Raw genomic sequence first — 17,873 nt, 5'->3', positions numbered from 1 at the left:
GCTTTTTGACTTATTGCATTGCTACTAGTAGCTAAATCCATTACACTGGATTGTTCCACAGTGCTTTACTTTATGTGTACAGTGTTCTGGTTCTGCTCATTTCACTCTGCATCAGTTCATTGAGGTTCTCCCCATTCATATGGAAAGCTTTCAAATCATCAATACTTATAGCATAATAGTATTCCATCACCATCATATACCACAGTTTGTTCAGCCATTCCCCATTCGAGGGACACCCCCTCATTTTCCAATTTTTTGCCACCACAAAGAGCGCAGCTATGAATAATTTTGTACAAGTATTTTTCCTTATTATCCTGTTGGGGTACAAACCCAGCAGTGGTATGGCTGGATCAACGGGTATGCATTCTTTTAAAGACCTTTCTGCATGATTCTAAACTGTCTTTCAGAATGGCTAGATTAATTCACAACTCTACTAGCAACACATGAGTGTCCCTAATTTTGCCACATCCCTGCCAACATTTATTATTTTCCTTTACTGGCATATTGGCCAATATGCTAGATGTGAAGTGATATCTCAGCATTGTTTTAATTTGTATTTCTCTAAATATGAGATTTAGAACACTTTCATGTGCTTACTGATAGTTGGGGGTGCGGAGTTAACAGGAAATTAAGGACCTATTTCTTGATTTACACATAAGGAAGGAATATGAAGGGAAAGGAAGGAGAGAATAAGCATTTTTCAAGCACCTGTTAAGGGTCAGGCACTGATAAATGTTTAATACAAATATTAGATCATTTGATTTTTATAACCTTACCTGTAAGGTAAGTGCAATTATTTCCCCTATTTCACAATTGAGGAAACTGAGATAGAGGTTAAATAACTACTAAACAGTCTCATAGCTGGTAAGTATACAGGACCCACATATATGACATATATATATATATTTTTATATATATATAATTAGGTGAAAGACCCAAATTCACTGGAGATGGAGATTTCAGCATTACCCCTATTCCTGTTATCACAAATTCTTGTGCCTGAATGGTGATTAGCCCTGCTTTTAATTTGTGACTGTTTCCTTGACATTCTTTCTTTCTCTGTTCTTTCCATTCATTATACACCTCTTGTCTCCTTTCTCTTACAGCACTGGAGATGAACATGCCCGAGGAAACTGGGGTTATTTAGATCAAGTGGCTGCACTCCAGTGGGTTCAGGACAACATTGCCAATTTTGGAGGAGACCCAAGCTCAGTCACCATCTTTGGGGAGTCAGCAGGAGGTGTCAGTGTTTCAGCCTTGGTGAGTTTCCCAGGGTACCCTGCCTTGCGTAAAGGGGAAAAAGAGTTATTTTTTTGAACGGTTGGACTTGATTGTTTAAGAGTGTGGTCACCAGGAATTTAATTAATTCCAAAGAGATTTACTTACAATTGTAGAAAGAGTGAATTAAGAAATCAGAGAGAGGATAAGGTAAGATATATAGCCTAAACATTAAGTAATTTATCTCTGGCCCCCTGGCTCAACCCAGGAAAGGGAGTTTAGTCCTCAGCCAGATAGGCCTTGGTCCTTGTAGCCCAAGATCTGGGGAAGTCTCTTCAGAAAAATCTAGCAGTTAAGAGTCAGCTTTTCATTCACCACGTGTCAGTCTAAGACACAGGGTCTCAGGTACAGTCAGGAGATCCTTCTGCCCCTCATCACCAGCCTCAACTCAAAAGCATGAAGAATTGAATTTCTTCAGGAAGTTTTCCCACCCTTTTAAAGACAGTTTTCTCTTGCGTCATTTCCCTTGTCTTCCTCTAATTTTACATCTACCAATCACAGTTGACGCTCTGCTCTAGGACTGCCCAGAAGGCAGTCAGCAATTCTGATTTGTCATCCACTATCGTACACATATCTCAATAATTAAGTGGGATGTTTATACTTTTGGTGATTAGATCTAAAAATGGGCAGATGTTCCCACTCAACTTTAAGTAGGATGCTCTAAAAATAGGCAGGGATTACAATTTAAAACTTCACAATCAGGGGAGAGTTAATTATTTTCATTTTCACAATCAGGGGAGAATTAAATTTAAAAAAAATTTTTTTTAAACCCTTACTTTCTATCTTGGAGTCAATACTTTATATTGGCTCCAAGGCAGAAGAGTGGTAAGGGCTAGGCAATGGAGGTTAAGTGACTTGTCCAGGGTCACACAGCTGGGAAGTGTCTGAGGTCAGATTTGAACCTAGGACCTCCCATCTCTAGGCCTGACTCTCAATCCACTGAGCCACCCAGCTGCCCCCTAAGATTTAAACTTAATCTTCACACTTGGCTCAGGAAAATTCAGTTCAGGAGAGTAGATTCTTTCCCATTTCTATTCCTTCTCTCCTGTTTTCCTCTTAACAATCTAGTTTTCTCTTTTCTCATTTATTCAACAAACATTTATTAAGTCACTACTGTGTACACAGGTGTGTGTAAATGGGGAAAATGCAAATTGTTTTTAATTTATGGCCTCTATATTCATATAGACAGAAAAATCCAAACTCAGACAAATATACAATATTATATTTAAGTGCATTGAAAATGTGCTGAACAAAGAGTTCTGTGAGGTTCAGGCAGGGGGATGTTATTGAAAGATTTGGGAAATTAAAAAGACTTCATGATATTTGAAAAAAATTTGTGGGAGTATAAAAAGTTTTTTCTCCATTTTCTTTTTTTGTTGTTTCTTGATCTCTTGTTTCCTCTTTTCTCTTTTCTGCTTCATCCCTTTTTCTTTCTCCTGTCTCATCATTTTTCTCTCCTCTAAATAGAGACTGGCAATGAGAGTGGTAGAAATAGTGAGGACAGTTTCTGACTAAAGACAACCTTTCCAGTTCCTTTTCTCTGTCACACATTGTATGAGGGAAGCTATTTAGGTGCTATTTTACAGCAAAAGTGAGACTAATTCCCTTCATAAAGGAACTTCTGTCTCTATATCCAGAAAACATGATCTTAAGACTTCTATCTGGAGCTGAAGTAGGATGAATCAGCAAATTAGTCACACCTTTCTTTGCCTGCTTTAATTTAAGAGTCTTCTATAGCAGCATCTAAGTACAAATCAAGGCTATTCTTCTAGTTGTCATAATTTCAAAGCCTCCAAGAAATCTCCAGAGCCCTAAAAAGACCCCACCCATCTGATGTTATGTTTCACAACAGAGTTCCATTGTATTCAAGTTAAAATGCACATTCCCATTGATAGAAACAACTAGTAATTTGTTAACCTTAGACATCTCTGTGAATTGGTCATTCCAATTCTTTCCTGCAAACAAGTATTGATTAGGAAGGAGGGAAGAATCAGAGACCACATGGATTTTGGAAGATGGAGGAGGAGGAAGGACAATTTTGAGGAGCTGACTTCCGGTGTCAAAACAGCTAATCAATAAGAAGAGATGTGTAAAGGAGAGTTTGTACAGGCTAGGGGATGGGGGAGAGGGGTAATGGTAATGCCTTTCTTTCAGGCTCTCTTTGAGAAGTTAAATTTATAGATTACAGACAGTCAATCTTGACTATATCAAGATCAGGGTGGAAGCACCTAAATTAATTTATTCTACTTCAAGCCCATTGGACTATGCATCTTATGGCATTTTGTGATCTCTGGATCATCCAAACAGTTTTCTTGAATTGAGAAAGCCATTTTGGAACTCAGGGCAAGCTCAACAAAATGTACCTCAGACAAATAGCATGAAAACCCCCAAATCAGATTGTTATATATAACAGAAGTCAGTGATCTCTTTCCCAGAATTTAGGTTACAAAAATTGCATTGAGGAACTTTTCCTGAATAATTTTTAGAGTATGGTAGCGGTGTCTAAAGCATTATTAGCCTGCTCTAATCAGGTAGAAATTCTACCTACCATTCTGAAGATGATATGGCTTCTATAGCACTGAAGAGGAGAGCCCAAAAGATAGGAGGCAACAAAGTTCAACAGAAGCTGAATACCTAGAAGCTACTAGAGCAGCTATTAATTATCTGAGATTAAGAGACAATAGAGTTGTGTGTCCAAGATCTCATGAGACCAACAGAGCAACATCCCACTGCAAACCACAGCTATGTACATAATAGTTATGATGGGATTATCAGAGCTCTTTGCAGATGTTATCTCCGGCAGAAAGCTGGAGCAGTAGCCCAGAAAAGGAATGTAATGACATCAAAAGAAGACATTAATTATATAGCAACATTTGTAGGAGGGAGTTGCCTCACCATGTATATTTTCCAAGTATGTGCCCTTCTTGCATGATTTCTGTTGGTTTGTATATTTATACATTTATTGGGGGGGGATGTTCTATTGCAAATTTTCTCATTAATTCTTTCATTAAGTGAATTTTTCTTTGAACTTATTCTGTCCTCTGGCTAAAAAGGAAAAAAAAATAGAATGGTGAAGATTTATAAACTGTCATTTTAAATATATGTGGATCTTTGAAATACTTTAAACTTGAAGGAGCTATAATAGGGGGCCTAGAGGATATACCTCGGGGACTTGTTAGTATATCTTATTTAGATTAAATCTCAGGTATGTTATGTATTTTATAATCATTTTGAAAGGGATATAATATAATTCTTTCTTATTTTTTTGTGAATACTTTATAGATCTATTTATGATTGTTGTGGATTTATTTTAACTTTCAACTTGCTGAGATTATTGGTTGTTTTAATAAATCTCTTAGATGATTTTCTGAGAGTTGTTTTTTTTTTTAATGTCATCTACAAATAGGGATCTTGTCTTCTCTTTTTTGATGTTTATACCTCTAATAATCTTATCTTATCTTGCTAAAGTTAGCATTTCAAGCACTATGTCAAATAAAAATTAAAAAAAAATAGAGGCCTTCTTGCTTTATCACTGTCCTAGGGAAAAATACATTTTATTTTTTAAAACATTTCTTCACTGCAACCAATGCCAGTTCATGATATAAAATACATACACATATGTATGTGCTTTTGATAATGATAAAGAAGGACACTTTCTTACCCTTTTAATTTTTTGGCATAAATTTCTATAATTTTTCTATATTTAGTTAAATATTCCTATGACTTTTGTTATCTTTGTTGTTTATATGATTGATTATGCTAATAGTTTGCCTAACCATCCTTGCATCCCTACTTTGAATGAAGTTTCATTGGAAAATACATTTAATATTTTCTGGATACCTTCTGGTAATCTTCTTGTATTTTATTTTTAAATCTATCAATGTTAATTAATGAGGTTGGTATCTTTTCTCTTATCTTGGCATTCTCTGGTTCGGGATAAATCTTAATATTTATCTCCTGTAATAGAGAAGGTTTGTAGGTGGTAAAAGAAACAGGATCTAGGACAGAGCTGATGTTTAGGTTGGCTCAGAAAGAAAAGAAGGGGTTTGATTAGTTTCCCTCTTCAGCCTTACCTCCTCAGCTATGGCTACTCTCACAGATTGGTTCTTGTCCCTCTTGTCCTCCTCTACTACTAGAGCCAAAATATTTCCCCTCCCTCTTTAAACTGCCCCACTCACTCTTGATTCAGATTTGGGAAAGGATAACCACTTTAATGTAAATTAAATCAATTAGGGTAAAACAAAGGAATGGCCTTCAGGGAAAAGAATGAGAAAGGAAAATGGGGAAATAGGGAGTCTCTTTCTCTAACCCAGACTTTGGCAACCTGATCTCCCTGAGAGATAGGTTGACTGAGCCTGGGTTTGGTCCCTTGGCCACAGTTCAAACCCAGGACAAGAGGAGCTGAGATAAAATCTGACAGAGACTCAAAATGTCTTTTTTCAGGTTCCTCTTCAGTAGTCTTTTCAATTGGGGGGAAGGATTTCCAATCACTAGCAGGAAAAAGGTGGGTAACTCTCAGGAGAAATTCTTAACCAGTCCTTTCTCTTCAGCTTCTCAAAACTGAGAGATCAACTGCTCTTCAGAAGGAACCTTCTGGCTTCTCAAGATTCCAGGTTCCTGGGGCCCTCCCTCAATGAGGAGAAAGATTCAGCCTGGCAGTTTTTCTTATGTGAAAACCTTCTGTCACAAATTCTTCATTTCCTTTTGTCCACATGGTACCACCCTGGCCCACACCAGTTACTTACCTTCTATGTCTATTCTCATCTATGTTATTTATTGTTCACATCTAATCTATCCCCTGCCAAAATAATAAATCTCATCCTAATCTATCTATTTGCTATCCTAAATTCCTATTTTATGCTAAGACTGAGTTGTGGGGAGGAAAGTTAGGATTATGTGCCAACAAAATTTTTACAATACAGCAATTCTAAATACAAAGTAATTCCTATTGAAATCAATATAAACTTTTAACTCTTAAGTAAAATTGAACTATTCTATGTGTTATGTAATTCTAATTCCAATGTAACAATTCATAACAATTAGATATATGCATATGTACTAACTTGTATCTAATGATATCTGATTCATTCTGTCCCTATGTTACCTCTCTAGTTACAACATTTCCTTTTCCACCCTAAACTACTCTGTCCCTGTCTGTTAATGGTTAGTATGTTAACTCTTTCCTTTGTATCTATATTAGTCAATTAGATCATTAGTATGCTACATATGTACATGTCTGGGTTTTATACAAATTTTCATATGTTATATGTTACATATACATAAAATATATATATATATATATATCCTCTGGTGTGGAATCATCCAGACATAACGATCATTTTCGTCCCATCTGTATGAATCCTACTAGAGAATTATTTACAGATATACACAATTTATGGGCTGTCCTTATTTATGGTACAGCTCCTAATGTCAGTGTGAAATTTGTTTGTGTTCTGAATATGTTGCGGTGGATGCATACTTACTCCTCTTCAGGAAATCCACTTCTCATGCTGCCTGAAGATCTATCATTCATTCTTCCAGTGTTGATTCCAATGTGCATTTGGATGCAGTTCTCTAAATATGAAATTAATGTGATTGGCAAGTAATCTTACATGACCCGTTTTCCTGAAGTTCATTCCTCATAATGTCTTTGATCCAAAGTTCTTTCCATTTGTCAGTGTGTCTTCCATCCTTTGATGTTGCTTGAAGTTTGTCAAGTCCTAGGTACCTTCTCCTTTACAGGATCCATACTTGCCAGTCATCTCCCCTGGAAAGACGATCTCAGGTATCCAGAACTACAGGATCATGCATGTGTAAGATTAACATATGCATGTATTTAAGAGTGAATATGTTGATGCATGTAAGTGAAACTTTATACATGATTTTTGTGCCATCTTCATGTGTACAAGTGAGATTTTTTATGTAATGTATGTAGGTATCTTCCTTAATGTGTAATTATAAGGCAATTATTATATTCCTATGTGTTTGATTTTAGAAGTTAATGATATTTTAGTTTAAGCTTGACATGGAGAGTTGTATATATGTTTACTATCTGTGTTGGGCATTATTCTGTTTCAGTTTCACTGCCATTCGGGCTGAGTCTGATCAGTATCTCTCTTTCTTCCTGTGCAATTTTGTTGGATTCATGGGCTCTCTGTTTTTTTATCAAGGGCTGTTCTTGGGGTGTCTGTGTTTGCATGGATTCTTGGACTTCCATCAAGTTGTCTTCTGGTGTGTTATCATGGGCGTAATGAAGTTTAACGTGAGATGCATGGACTGATAGTTAACATCTCCATGGGATGCCCTCTCTCTCTTCCTTCCCCTGGAAAGATTTGTTTTTTTTTAGGTGGAGGATGAGGGATATTGGTACCCTGTTTCAGTTCCCTTCTATAATCTGTTTTAGTGCCTATGGTTTCAGACTCATGGTTCCATGCAATAGATTTAGTTTGGGTAACATGCTCCAATAGCATCTGTGATATTTCCCATCTTTATTTACTAGGGTCTGTGGACTTGACTCAGTTTTGCAGCCAAGGCTTGTCATTATGAGCTTAGGGGTTTTCCTGATTTTATTAAGATAACTTCATGGATTAAGTATAGGATCTTATGTTTAGTAGCCCTCTGGATTAATGTAAACTTCCTTTTTGTGTGGATTTCTGTGAAATTGGTACCAGGCACAATAGAAAGGGTCATCATTATGTACTGTCTCTTGGTTTATGAAAAGTTCTGGGTTAGAGAAAGGAAGGTCTGATAATAGCATTGCATTGTCTATATTTTCTTAAGTTTGTTCTTTGTCATCTTCTTGTAATGCAGTTTCATTTGCTCCTCTTTCATCATCACTTTCCTCATCCCCGTATTTTTCATAAAATTCTTCATAGCTACTGACTCCTAATGCATGCAACATTTCCTCCACTGATAAGAATTTTTTGTCTTTTTGTCTGTGTCTTCAGAAAAGTTTATTTGTTCTGAATTCATGGGTTCACTATGCCAATCTGTTTCCCACTCATCTGAATCTTTGTGTTCTTTTTCATAGGGTTTGATGTATTTGTAAGGTCCTAGGTCTTTCTCACTGTCTGTGTCAACTATTATTGTACCATTTAGTTCTGTATTATCAATGTCTAGTTCTGATTCTTGTTCAGTGATTTCTGTATTCCCCAGGTCTTTCATTAGCTCTTGTTCAGTGGTATGCTGGGACTCTGTCAGGTGTTGGTAAATCAGGTTCTGTGTCTTGGTCTGACCCTTGCTTGGTGATTTGTGCATTCCCCAATCCTTTTTCTAGCTCTTGCCCATTACTATGCTATAATTCTATGTATGTAGTGATAAATTTGATTCTTGTGGGTTTGCTGCTTCCTGAGGATTTGCTATCACATTACTGGAATGCACAGGTTCTTCAATATCTTTTGCATCAGGTTCTTGTCTATTTGCTCTCTCACTCCTTAAGAAAGTTCAGTAAAAAAAAGAAAAAGAAAAAGAAATAAAAGAGAAAAAGAAAAAAAGAAAGTTTAGTGTAGTGCTTCACTTCTGTTTTTGTAAACAGTTCTTCCAAAGTATTAATTGCTTTTAGAGTGCTTGATAGAATTCACTTTTAAGTCTATGGACATTTTGGATGCAGCCAATTTATAGATTGTTTCATTTCTTTTTCTGAGTTTATGATATTCATCAAATAGTAGCTTTTTTTTAAGCTTCCCATTTTGAGGAATTATTCTTGTTGTGTAAGTCCTGAACATAGTTGTTTTTATGCTGGTAAAAGAATGTTTGTGGGGGGCAGCTGGGTAGCTCAGTGGATTGAGAACCAGTCCTAGAGACAGGAGGTCCTAGGTTCAAATTTGGATTCAGCCACTTCCCAGCTGTGTGACCCTGGGCAAGTCACTTGACCCCCATTGCCTAGCCCTTACCACTCTTCTGCCTTGGAGCCAATACACAGTATTGACTCCAAGATGGAAGGTAAGGGTTTATTAAAAAAAAAAAGAATGTTTGTGCTGTTGGTGCTCTCTAAATTTCAGTGTCCAGGGGCAGAGCCATAGTTATTCCATTCTAGCTCTGGTTCTGTCTTTGAATCACAATTTTTTCCCTCTCTTTTTATCTCTCAGGTTTTATCTCCTTTGGCCAAGGACCTTTTTCATCGGGCTATTTCTCAGAGTGGAGTTGCCTTAACAGAGTGTCTGTACAATTCCAGCATCATGGCAGCAACTGAGGTTGTCTTTCTGTATTATATCTTATTCTAGCACTTTGCTCCATTCAGTCATAGGATTTAGACCTTTGAAATCAACTAACTCAAATCCTTCAGGTTATAGAAATATAATCTGAATTTGAGAGAACAAAAGCAACCTGATGAAGGTTGCAGGGCAAGCTGATAGACTCATCCAGCTCTCTAGTGAAGGGCTCCTGAACTTCTAGCATCATGCTCCTTCCTCTACACTGCTCTGTCACAGATCTAAGAATACATGAGTTTAGGCATTGCTCTCCTGTTTGGTCACTAGCATAAACTGCTCCATTGTATCTTGTTGCAGAAAATTACAACTTTTGCTGGGTGTAAAACAATCACTTCGGCCAGTATGGTTCATTGTATGAGGCAAAAGTCAGAGGAGCAACTCCTGGATGCAGGTCTGGAATTGGTAGGTGACCAATTCTCATCCATGACAATATCCATGATCCTTTCCAGTTCCCCGAGACAAAATCAATGTTCAGCTATGAAGGAGAAACTCTCATTTGTAGACTTAGAGATAGTTATGTTTTAAAAAGAAATATTTTCACAGAAGTCTCTCCAACTCACCTTTGCTTGATTCGATAGGCACCTAAATCATGATTAGAAAAATGATTTTCAGGGGGCAGCAGGGTGGTTCAATAGATTGAGAGCCAGGCCCAGAGATGGGAGGTCCTGGGTTCAAATGTGACCTCAAACATGTCCCAATTGTGTGACCCTGGGCAAGTCACTTACCCCCTTACCTAACTCTTACTACTCTTCTGTCTTAGAACCAATACACAGTATTCATTCTAAGATGGAAGGTAAGGGTTTAAAAAAGAAAAAAGAAAAATGATTTTCAGGTACTACTACCTGCTGGCCTGATGTCTACCCACATGAGGACCAAGGGGCAGACCAGAAGAGCTCTTGAACTCCTTGCCCATTCAAGAAAGTCAGATTATCAAATTTATATGAGATTCTGTCATTGGAGAGAAGACAAAGGAAGAGGTGTGTTGTAGCTCTGTTGCTCTGAGACCCTGAGTTCCTCACTGAATGACTTGCCATCACAAGGATTTCTTTGGCCTATTCAGTTAAGGTCATCGGACCCAGGTTTTATCCCATATCCATACATGCAGTGCAAAACCCACACACCAAACAGTTAAGCAAGACATTCCTGAAATAGAAGCCAAAACAGTTTTTAGGACCCAAAATATAATTTGATGAAATACTAAAACACTGCTTTGTGTCAGGGCTCAGTTGGTAGGGGGCTGGTGAGATCCCGGAGAAACTAAATTCTAGTGACAAAGAACAAGGTCCTAGCCAGATTTTCTTTGGTAATGAATGAATCTACCCCATCTATTTTGTGCAGCAGCAATGAAGAGGCTACTCCTGGATTAGCTCCTAGCCCATTGGCAATGTTTCCAACAAATGCGAATGTAACTTTGAATTATATAAATGAACAATGCATTCTTATTTCCCCAGTTTCTACCCTGGAGGGGTAGGAGATTAGGGCAGGGACAGGTTGTCTGCAGATTAGGCACTCATTGAAAAAAAAAATTAAAGGGACCTTTTATGCATAGGCCCATCTTGTCCTCCAGGGGCCTAGAATATGGGAATGGATAGGCAAGAGGGGGCTCCTCCTGAGTGTCAGATGGTGACTCCTACCTTTGTTCTAAGAGACCCTGCCATGATCTCAGTAATTCTCCTAGCCTGGGTTTTCTCCTGGTCTAAAAGGTAGGGATCTGAAACACTGTTCACCTCATTCCAGAGTAGGTGAGAGAGAAGGAACTTGATCTGCTTGTCAAGTAGCAAGATCAGCGCTTTTTATGAAGTTTTCTCACCTGCCCTTTTTTGTATGTCTTCACAGGGATTATTCGGGCTGGATTTCCTGGGTGACCCCTTGGAGGTAAAAAAGCTTCCTTGTTTTCTTAACTACAGGTTTTAAATCTTGGCTCCTTTAAGTGTTGGTTAAACAGAAAGGAGGAAGCCCAGTGTGAATAGAATCATTTCAGTTCCGTTCCTTCCAGAATAAGCCTCTCTCTCTCTCTCTCTCTCTCTCTCTCTCTCTCTCTCTCTCTCTCTCTCTCTCTCTCTCTCTCTCTCTCTCTCTCTCTCTCTCTCTCTCTCTCTCTCTCTCTCTCTCTCTCTCTCTCTCCCTCCCTCTCTTCCTCTTTAACCTTGCCTCCTCCCCAACACACAAACAACTAAACCCCTGCTAAAAATGCCCTTTCTTGAGGCTGTGGCTGGACTGATCAGTTTCAGAGTGGCCTCTAGGGAAACACTTGAGCTGGGTTCATGAATTCTTTCATTAGCTCTCAGACACAAGGCCAAAGCTTCAGACACTCAGCTCTCTGTTCATTAATCTCCCACCCAATTTGGGAAGTGAATGCTTGTGACTGTTACAAAACCACTTTGCTTTGGATTAATTATTAACTTCATGACTTTTAGCAAATGGCAAAACTATTTTCTGTGACTTTCTCTTTTGAGATTATAAATTCTTTTCTCAATTTACCAATTAATTTAATAAATACCAGTAAATTCTGTGCCTACCTAAGTCTGTGGAGTAGCTAGTATCCTACTAGGCACTTCACTGATCTTGCTTGTTCATCCTGAAGAGCTCCCTCTTCATTAACTGCACATTTTCATTGTTTGCCTTTAAAACTCAAGGGATATGTGTGTGTGTATATGCATGCATGTGTGTCTGCATTTTGGAATTTTTCACCCCCACCTGACTCCCAAAGCCTAGTGCCAGTCTTTTGGGCTTTAAGGCAATTGATACTTTCTGCCAACAGTCACTAAATTCCCAGCAACCTACCCCTTGGTTTTCAAAGGGCAGCCAAGGTGGGAAAATTTAAAGCAGTTGAAGAATAGAACAATGATGGTGAACCTTTTAGAGACCTTAGAGACCAAGTGCCCAAACTGCAACCCCCATGCTCCGTGTGAGCCCTTGGCCTTACCCCAGACTGGAGAGGGAGGAAGTGCACCCATTGGGCTGCTGGGCAGAGGTGCAGGTCATGTGAGAAATGTTCTCAGGTGCCCCTGGAGAGGGGGAAGGGAGAAGCACCCTCTGGCACTCTCTGGCATATCTTCCATAGATTTGCCAATGAGGTTATAGAGTGTATCACCCTTACATGGACATAGTGGAAAGTAAGATTCAGGTTTAAAATGTTTTAGTTCTAATAATTTTATTGGTTGTATAGTATTTATGAAGCTGTAGATAAATATTGTCTAAAATAAATTTATTTTACCAATTTATTGGCACAAAAGGTTATGGAATTACTAGAGAGAAAAATTACTAGTGAGAAAAAATTCTTTCCATGTTAATTTTATTTTGTGTACTGTATTTTATGGGTTATTTCATGACTTATTATGTTTGGAAAACTGCATTTAAAAAAAATTTTTTTAAAGCCTTACCAAGGCAGAAGAGTGGTAAGGCCTAGGCAATGGAGGTTAAGGGACTTGCCCCAGGTCAGACAGCTGGGAAGTGTCTGAGGCCAGATTTGGACCTAGGACCTTCAATTTCTAGGCTTGGCTCTCAATCCACTGAGCTACCCAGCTGCCCCCTGGAAAAGTGCATTTTTATCAGAATTAATGTTTTGTTATAAAATGTTGTATATAGAAAGTATATTTAGCAATCTCTAGTGAAAGATTACAGTTTTGAGTGGTTGTGGGTACCTCAACACCTATTTGCCATAGGTTCAATGTATCAGCATTCTAGTTTTCAACTTTTACAGCAAGGAATTTTGATGGCTGTGTTTGTGGCTCACAAGAGTTGAGGATTGACTGAATAATATTAATATGTGGACCTATCTATATATGTATTAATTACAATGTATACATATTATATATAATGCCTGATATTAACATTACCCATGGTCTATTGAGTTTCAATTTATTTTGTTAAATATTACCAAATTACATTTTAATCTGATTCAGTTCACTTTTATTTTTAAATTTTTACCCTGCAATTCCATGAAAGAGGCAGTGGGTATCTTATTGTCTTCATCTTAAAGTTAAAGAAATTCTGATAGGGCTTAAAGAGGGTAGATGAGTTGCCCAGAGTCACATAACTAGGATGTTTTAGAGATAGAATTTGAATACTGTTTGGCTGAAAATTCAGCGTTGTTTTCATATCCAAAGCAATGCTATATGAGTTTAGAAGGAGGTAAGATCTTTATAGACCTGTATAGTCAAGACAGACTTTCAAGAGGAAGGAAGAGCTTGACTTGGTGTTGGAAAATTGAAAAGACACATAGCTCTTACCTGAAAAGCACTAAGATGATTGATAGTCAATCTGTATAGCCAACCCAAACCTAAAGGATTTGATTTTATGCCCTAATCTTTCAAAACATTTCCCATGCAAATTAAAAAAAAAAAAACTCAGAGGAGCCACGATATATTTATCCAATTGGCAAAGGTGACCAAAAAAGAAAGAAAGAAAAAAAATGGCAGCACTGGAGGAACTGGAGGGAAGATAGGCACTCTAGACAACAATTGTTCAAATCATATTGGAATTCAATTTGTAACTATGCCCCCAAAGTTACTAGTGGTGCTTACTCTTTTTCTCATGTCTACTACTACTGCTAGCCCTGTACCCCCAAATAAATACCTTTTTAGGTCATGGTCCCGATACTCCCATGCTCACCTATTCTAACCTAGAGGTTCACTTCAACCTAGAGATTCACTCTACCTCTGGAATTCACACATTGGAAGTGCCCTTCACCAAATACCCACTTTCTCTGGTTGGCTCTTTCCTCACAAAATCTCCATTTAAAGGAAGAGACCAATCATGCCTTTATTCATCTCTAGGCTTTACTCATTCTCACAGACTTTCTCTACAATAACTCTGCTCTAGGACCTTTTATCTTTCCTCTCTTCTCTTCTGCCTCACTTTGTACTTGTTTACTTCTTCCATTAGAACAAAAGTTCCTTGAGAATATAGATTATCATTCTGTATATATATTTCAGAGGTTTTTTGTGTATTTTGTATTATATAGACATTGAATTTAATAATAGATGTCATACAATAAATTTCATATATTATATTTCACATATAATTTATAAAATATGTGTAGTTTGCATATTTCAGAGTTTACCCAAGTGGCTGGCACATAGTAAGTGCCTAATAAGTGCTTGTTGAAATGAAATGCTTTTGGAAAAGATAAAAAAAAGTGAAGAACAATCCATATATACAGGGATATGTATAACAATTTTTTTTGAAGAAGCAAAGAACTGGAAACTAAGGGAAGGTGTTCATCGACTAGGACAGTGATGGCAAACATTTTAAAGATGAAGTGCTGGGGGCAGGGCAGCTGAGTGGCTCAGTGGATTGAGAGTCAGGCCCAGAGACAGGAGGTCCTGGGTTCAAATCTGGCCTCAGACACTTCCTAGCTGTGTGATCCTGGGCAAGTCACTTAAACCCCATTGCCTAGACCTTACCACTCTTCTGCCTTAGAACCAATATACCATATTGATTCTAAGACAGAAGGTAAGGGTTTAAAAAAAATAAAGATGGAATGCTGGCCCCATCTTCACCCCACCCAATAGACCAAGTGCCCTGACTCTCCCTACCACCACAGAGTACACCCTGCCCCCATCCCTTACCCCACACAAGGAAGAGAGGAAGTTGTCCCATTGGGCTGCTGGACATAGGGGTGGGGAAAGTGAGGAATGTCCTCAGCTAGTGTAGAGAGGGTGCTCTGCTCTCCTCCAGCTCTGCCACCTGTGAGCCACTCACCTTACCCCCTGTGTGCTCCCATTGGCTGCTGGGCAGAGGGACAGATGTAAAAAAAGTTATCAGCAACAGTGGAGAGGGAGAAGGGAGTAGCTCCACCCAAGTCCCTCTGCCTTTCTAGTAACCAACTCTAGAGGTAGGGGGGTAGGAAGGGAAGGTGGCTGAGTGCCCACAGAGAGCACACTGCGTGCCATCTTTGGCATCCATGCCATAAGTTCACCATCACTGAAGAGTATGACTGAACAAATTATGGAATAGTGTTGCATAAGACACTACAAAAGGGTTAGTTTCAGAGAAGCTTGGGAAGACTTGTATAAACTGCTATAGATTGAAGTGAACCAAGCCAGGAGAACATGGTATATGTTAATAATGAAATAATTCTACCCTCCTCTTATCAGAGATGATAGAACCAGGATTCAGAATTAGGCATACATTTTTGCACATAGTAAATGTATAGATTTGTTTTGCTTGCCTGTTTATTTGTTTTAACTATTGTGCTTGCCCCCTTTTTATTTGGAAGTAATAAGGGGCATCAATAATAGTATTACCAAAAAAGACTAGAAAAGGGAGAGTCAAATGCACAGAGGACATTCAGAGAGGAAACAGACAAGCAGGATAGCTTCATAAATGACAAGTACACTTTTTTTAAAAGCAAATTGTAAAAGAAACTGTAATTTCACATATGATACTTTAAAAATTCTACTTTATATATAGAAATGCTCTTTGGGGGGCATTTGTTAAATTCAGAAAAAGAAAATACATTTTGACTTATTAACTCCGTTAAGTTAATCTTTTTTTCAAATGTTGTGAGCAATTGAGCTGAAACCAATTGTAATATAGTCAAAAGTAATTAGCTCATTGACGAGCTAATTATTTATGAGTCACAAACACAGCCATCAAAATTCCTTGGTTTTAGAGATCTGAAGGAAAACTTTACATCCTCTTCTTTGCTAATCTTATCCTTGGATAATGAGAACACAGCAGCCCAAGGATTATCATTTATAGCTATAATGAGTCATCTATTTTTATTCCTTTTTAGTATTATAAAGTTGATATGTTTTTATTCCCTTCTAGCATTATAAAAGATATATTACTAGTTGGGTTTTTCCCAATCTTTTCCAGAAAATTTCTTTCATACCTGGAGTCATTGATGGAGTATTTTTACCTAAAAGTCCTGAAGAGCTCCTGGCTGAAAAGAAGTTCAATCACGTTCCCTTTATCATAGGAATCAACAATCATGAATTTGCCTGGATTCTCCCAACTGTGAGAAGATTGTTGTTGGAAATTTTTTCTGGAATCTTACACTTCCCTTTTTAAAAAAAAATTATTATTATGTTTAGTATTACGGGATCAGGTTTCCTTGTAGTTAAACTAGGAAAACAGTCTATAGTTTAACATAGAGATAATCTGCTAATTCCAATCTATCCCCTTTCCCCCATCCCAGTACTAATTCTATGTAGCAATAAAATGGTTGCAGTGGCAAACCTGGATCACTCATAGAATAGAGTACTGAAAATGGAAGAGACTTTAGAGAGCATTAGTTCTCAGCAAAGAACATTAAAAGCAGTGAAGATGAGCTGGAACAAGTATGAACCATGCAGCACTAACTCTATGAGGCACTGCTAAAATGACTTGCAGATTCAATTTTCACTCTTACTTACCTTAATAAATCCTGATGATCAGGAAACTAAAAGCTTCATATAGTCTGATAATTTGGGCATCAGCGGGATCTCCATATTAATGTGTGCCTGTTATCTGGGTAGAAGTGGGGCATTTGTTAGCTTCATACTTTTAAAAGATGTTCTCCCAATGTCCACTTTAGATTCCTGGGGCATTTTATAGGCTAAGTAAATTCATTCATTAATTCAACTCAGAGAAAGGTAAAATGTTTTCCTTGTTTGTTTATTTCATAAAACCTGCTTTATTTCATTTCTTCACTCCTATTTTTATGTGAAATGATTGTTTTGTGCAGCTGATGGAGTTCCCTTTCTCAGATGGCCTACCAGACCAAGAAACAGCAAGAAACCTATTATGGAGCACCTACCCACTTGTTGTAAGATATGTAGAACTCTATAATTTCAGTGATGGGAGAGAACTTGGGCCTTGGAATGTCAAAGATAGAAAGGCTCATAGAATCTTAAAACATAGATTCTAACTATGCAAGGGGCAGAAGAAACCATAGAATACAATGTTTTTATTTTAAAGAAAGAGTGTTGGAGGCCCAGAGAAGGGGATTGATTTACATAAAGTTACATAGTTAATTTATGCCAGGGCTTAAATAAAGTCATCTGATTCCTAATCCAGTATATTTTCTAATGTACCTTGATGCATCCCGTCCTTCAGCAGAGACAAAACACTCAAAGGAGCAATATTTTATTTAGTATTTCTTTCCTTTGGTTAAGAACTAGAAACTTTAGCATGATTTTCCTCCTTGTAAAGCAAAGGTCATTAAAAGTTTGCATGGAAAGAATCCTTCTGTATTCCTTCTCTCCCTTTAGAGTGGAAGTACTCTAATTCTTCTCTCAAGAAGTCTCATAATACATTGTTCATGTCTCATATACTTGTCATTTAACATGTTTGACTGTAATCTCTTTTAGGACAGGAATCCTTTTTAATTCAGCTCTATATCCTCCAACATACATAAACAAAGGCATCTATCATATAAGTGTTTCATATTATAGT

General features: G+C 37.7%; 1 protein-coding gene across 4 annotated transcripts in view; it reads left to right on the top strand.

Moving 5' to 3' along the window:
• The window catches only part of CES1 (liver carboxylesterase 1), a 71,299-nt gene that overhangs the window by 21,665 nt on the left and 31,761 nt on the right, over positions 1-17,873 (top strand). For all 4 annotated transcript variants that reach the window (XM_056812331.1, XM_007474879.3, XM_007474878.3 and 1 more), the window contains exons 5-10: positions 1,107-1,260; positions 9,366-9,470; positions 9,786-9,890; positions 11,325-11,363; positions 16,314-16,454; positions 17,164-17,244. In XM_056812331.1, coding sequence (XP_056668309.1) covers positions 1,107-1,260; positions 9,366-9,470; positions 9,786-9,890; positions 11,325-11,363; positions 16,314-16,454; positions 17,164-17,244 — 625 coding nt within the window. The remainder of the gene's footprint in view (positions 1-1,106; positions 1,261-9,365; positions 9,471-9,785; positions 9,891-11,324; positions 11,364-16,313; positions 16,455-17,163; positions 17,245-17,873) is intronic.

The sequence above is a fragment of the Monodelphis domestica genome, chromosome 1 (genome assembly GCF_027887165.1).
Source record: "Monodelphis domestica isolate mMonDom1 chromosome 1, mMonDom1.pri, whole genome shotgun sequence".
NCBI lineage: Eukaryota > Metazoa > Chordata > Mammalia > Didelphimorphia > Didelphidae > Monodelphis > Monodelphis domestica.
Note: the sequence above shows the minus strand (reverse complement) of the source record. Positions and strands in the feature narration are given on the sequence as shown.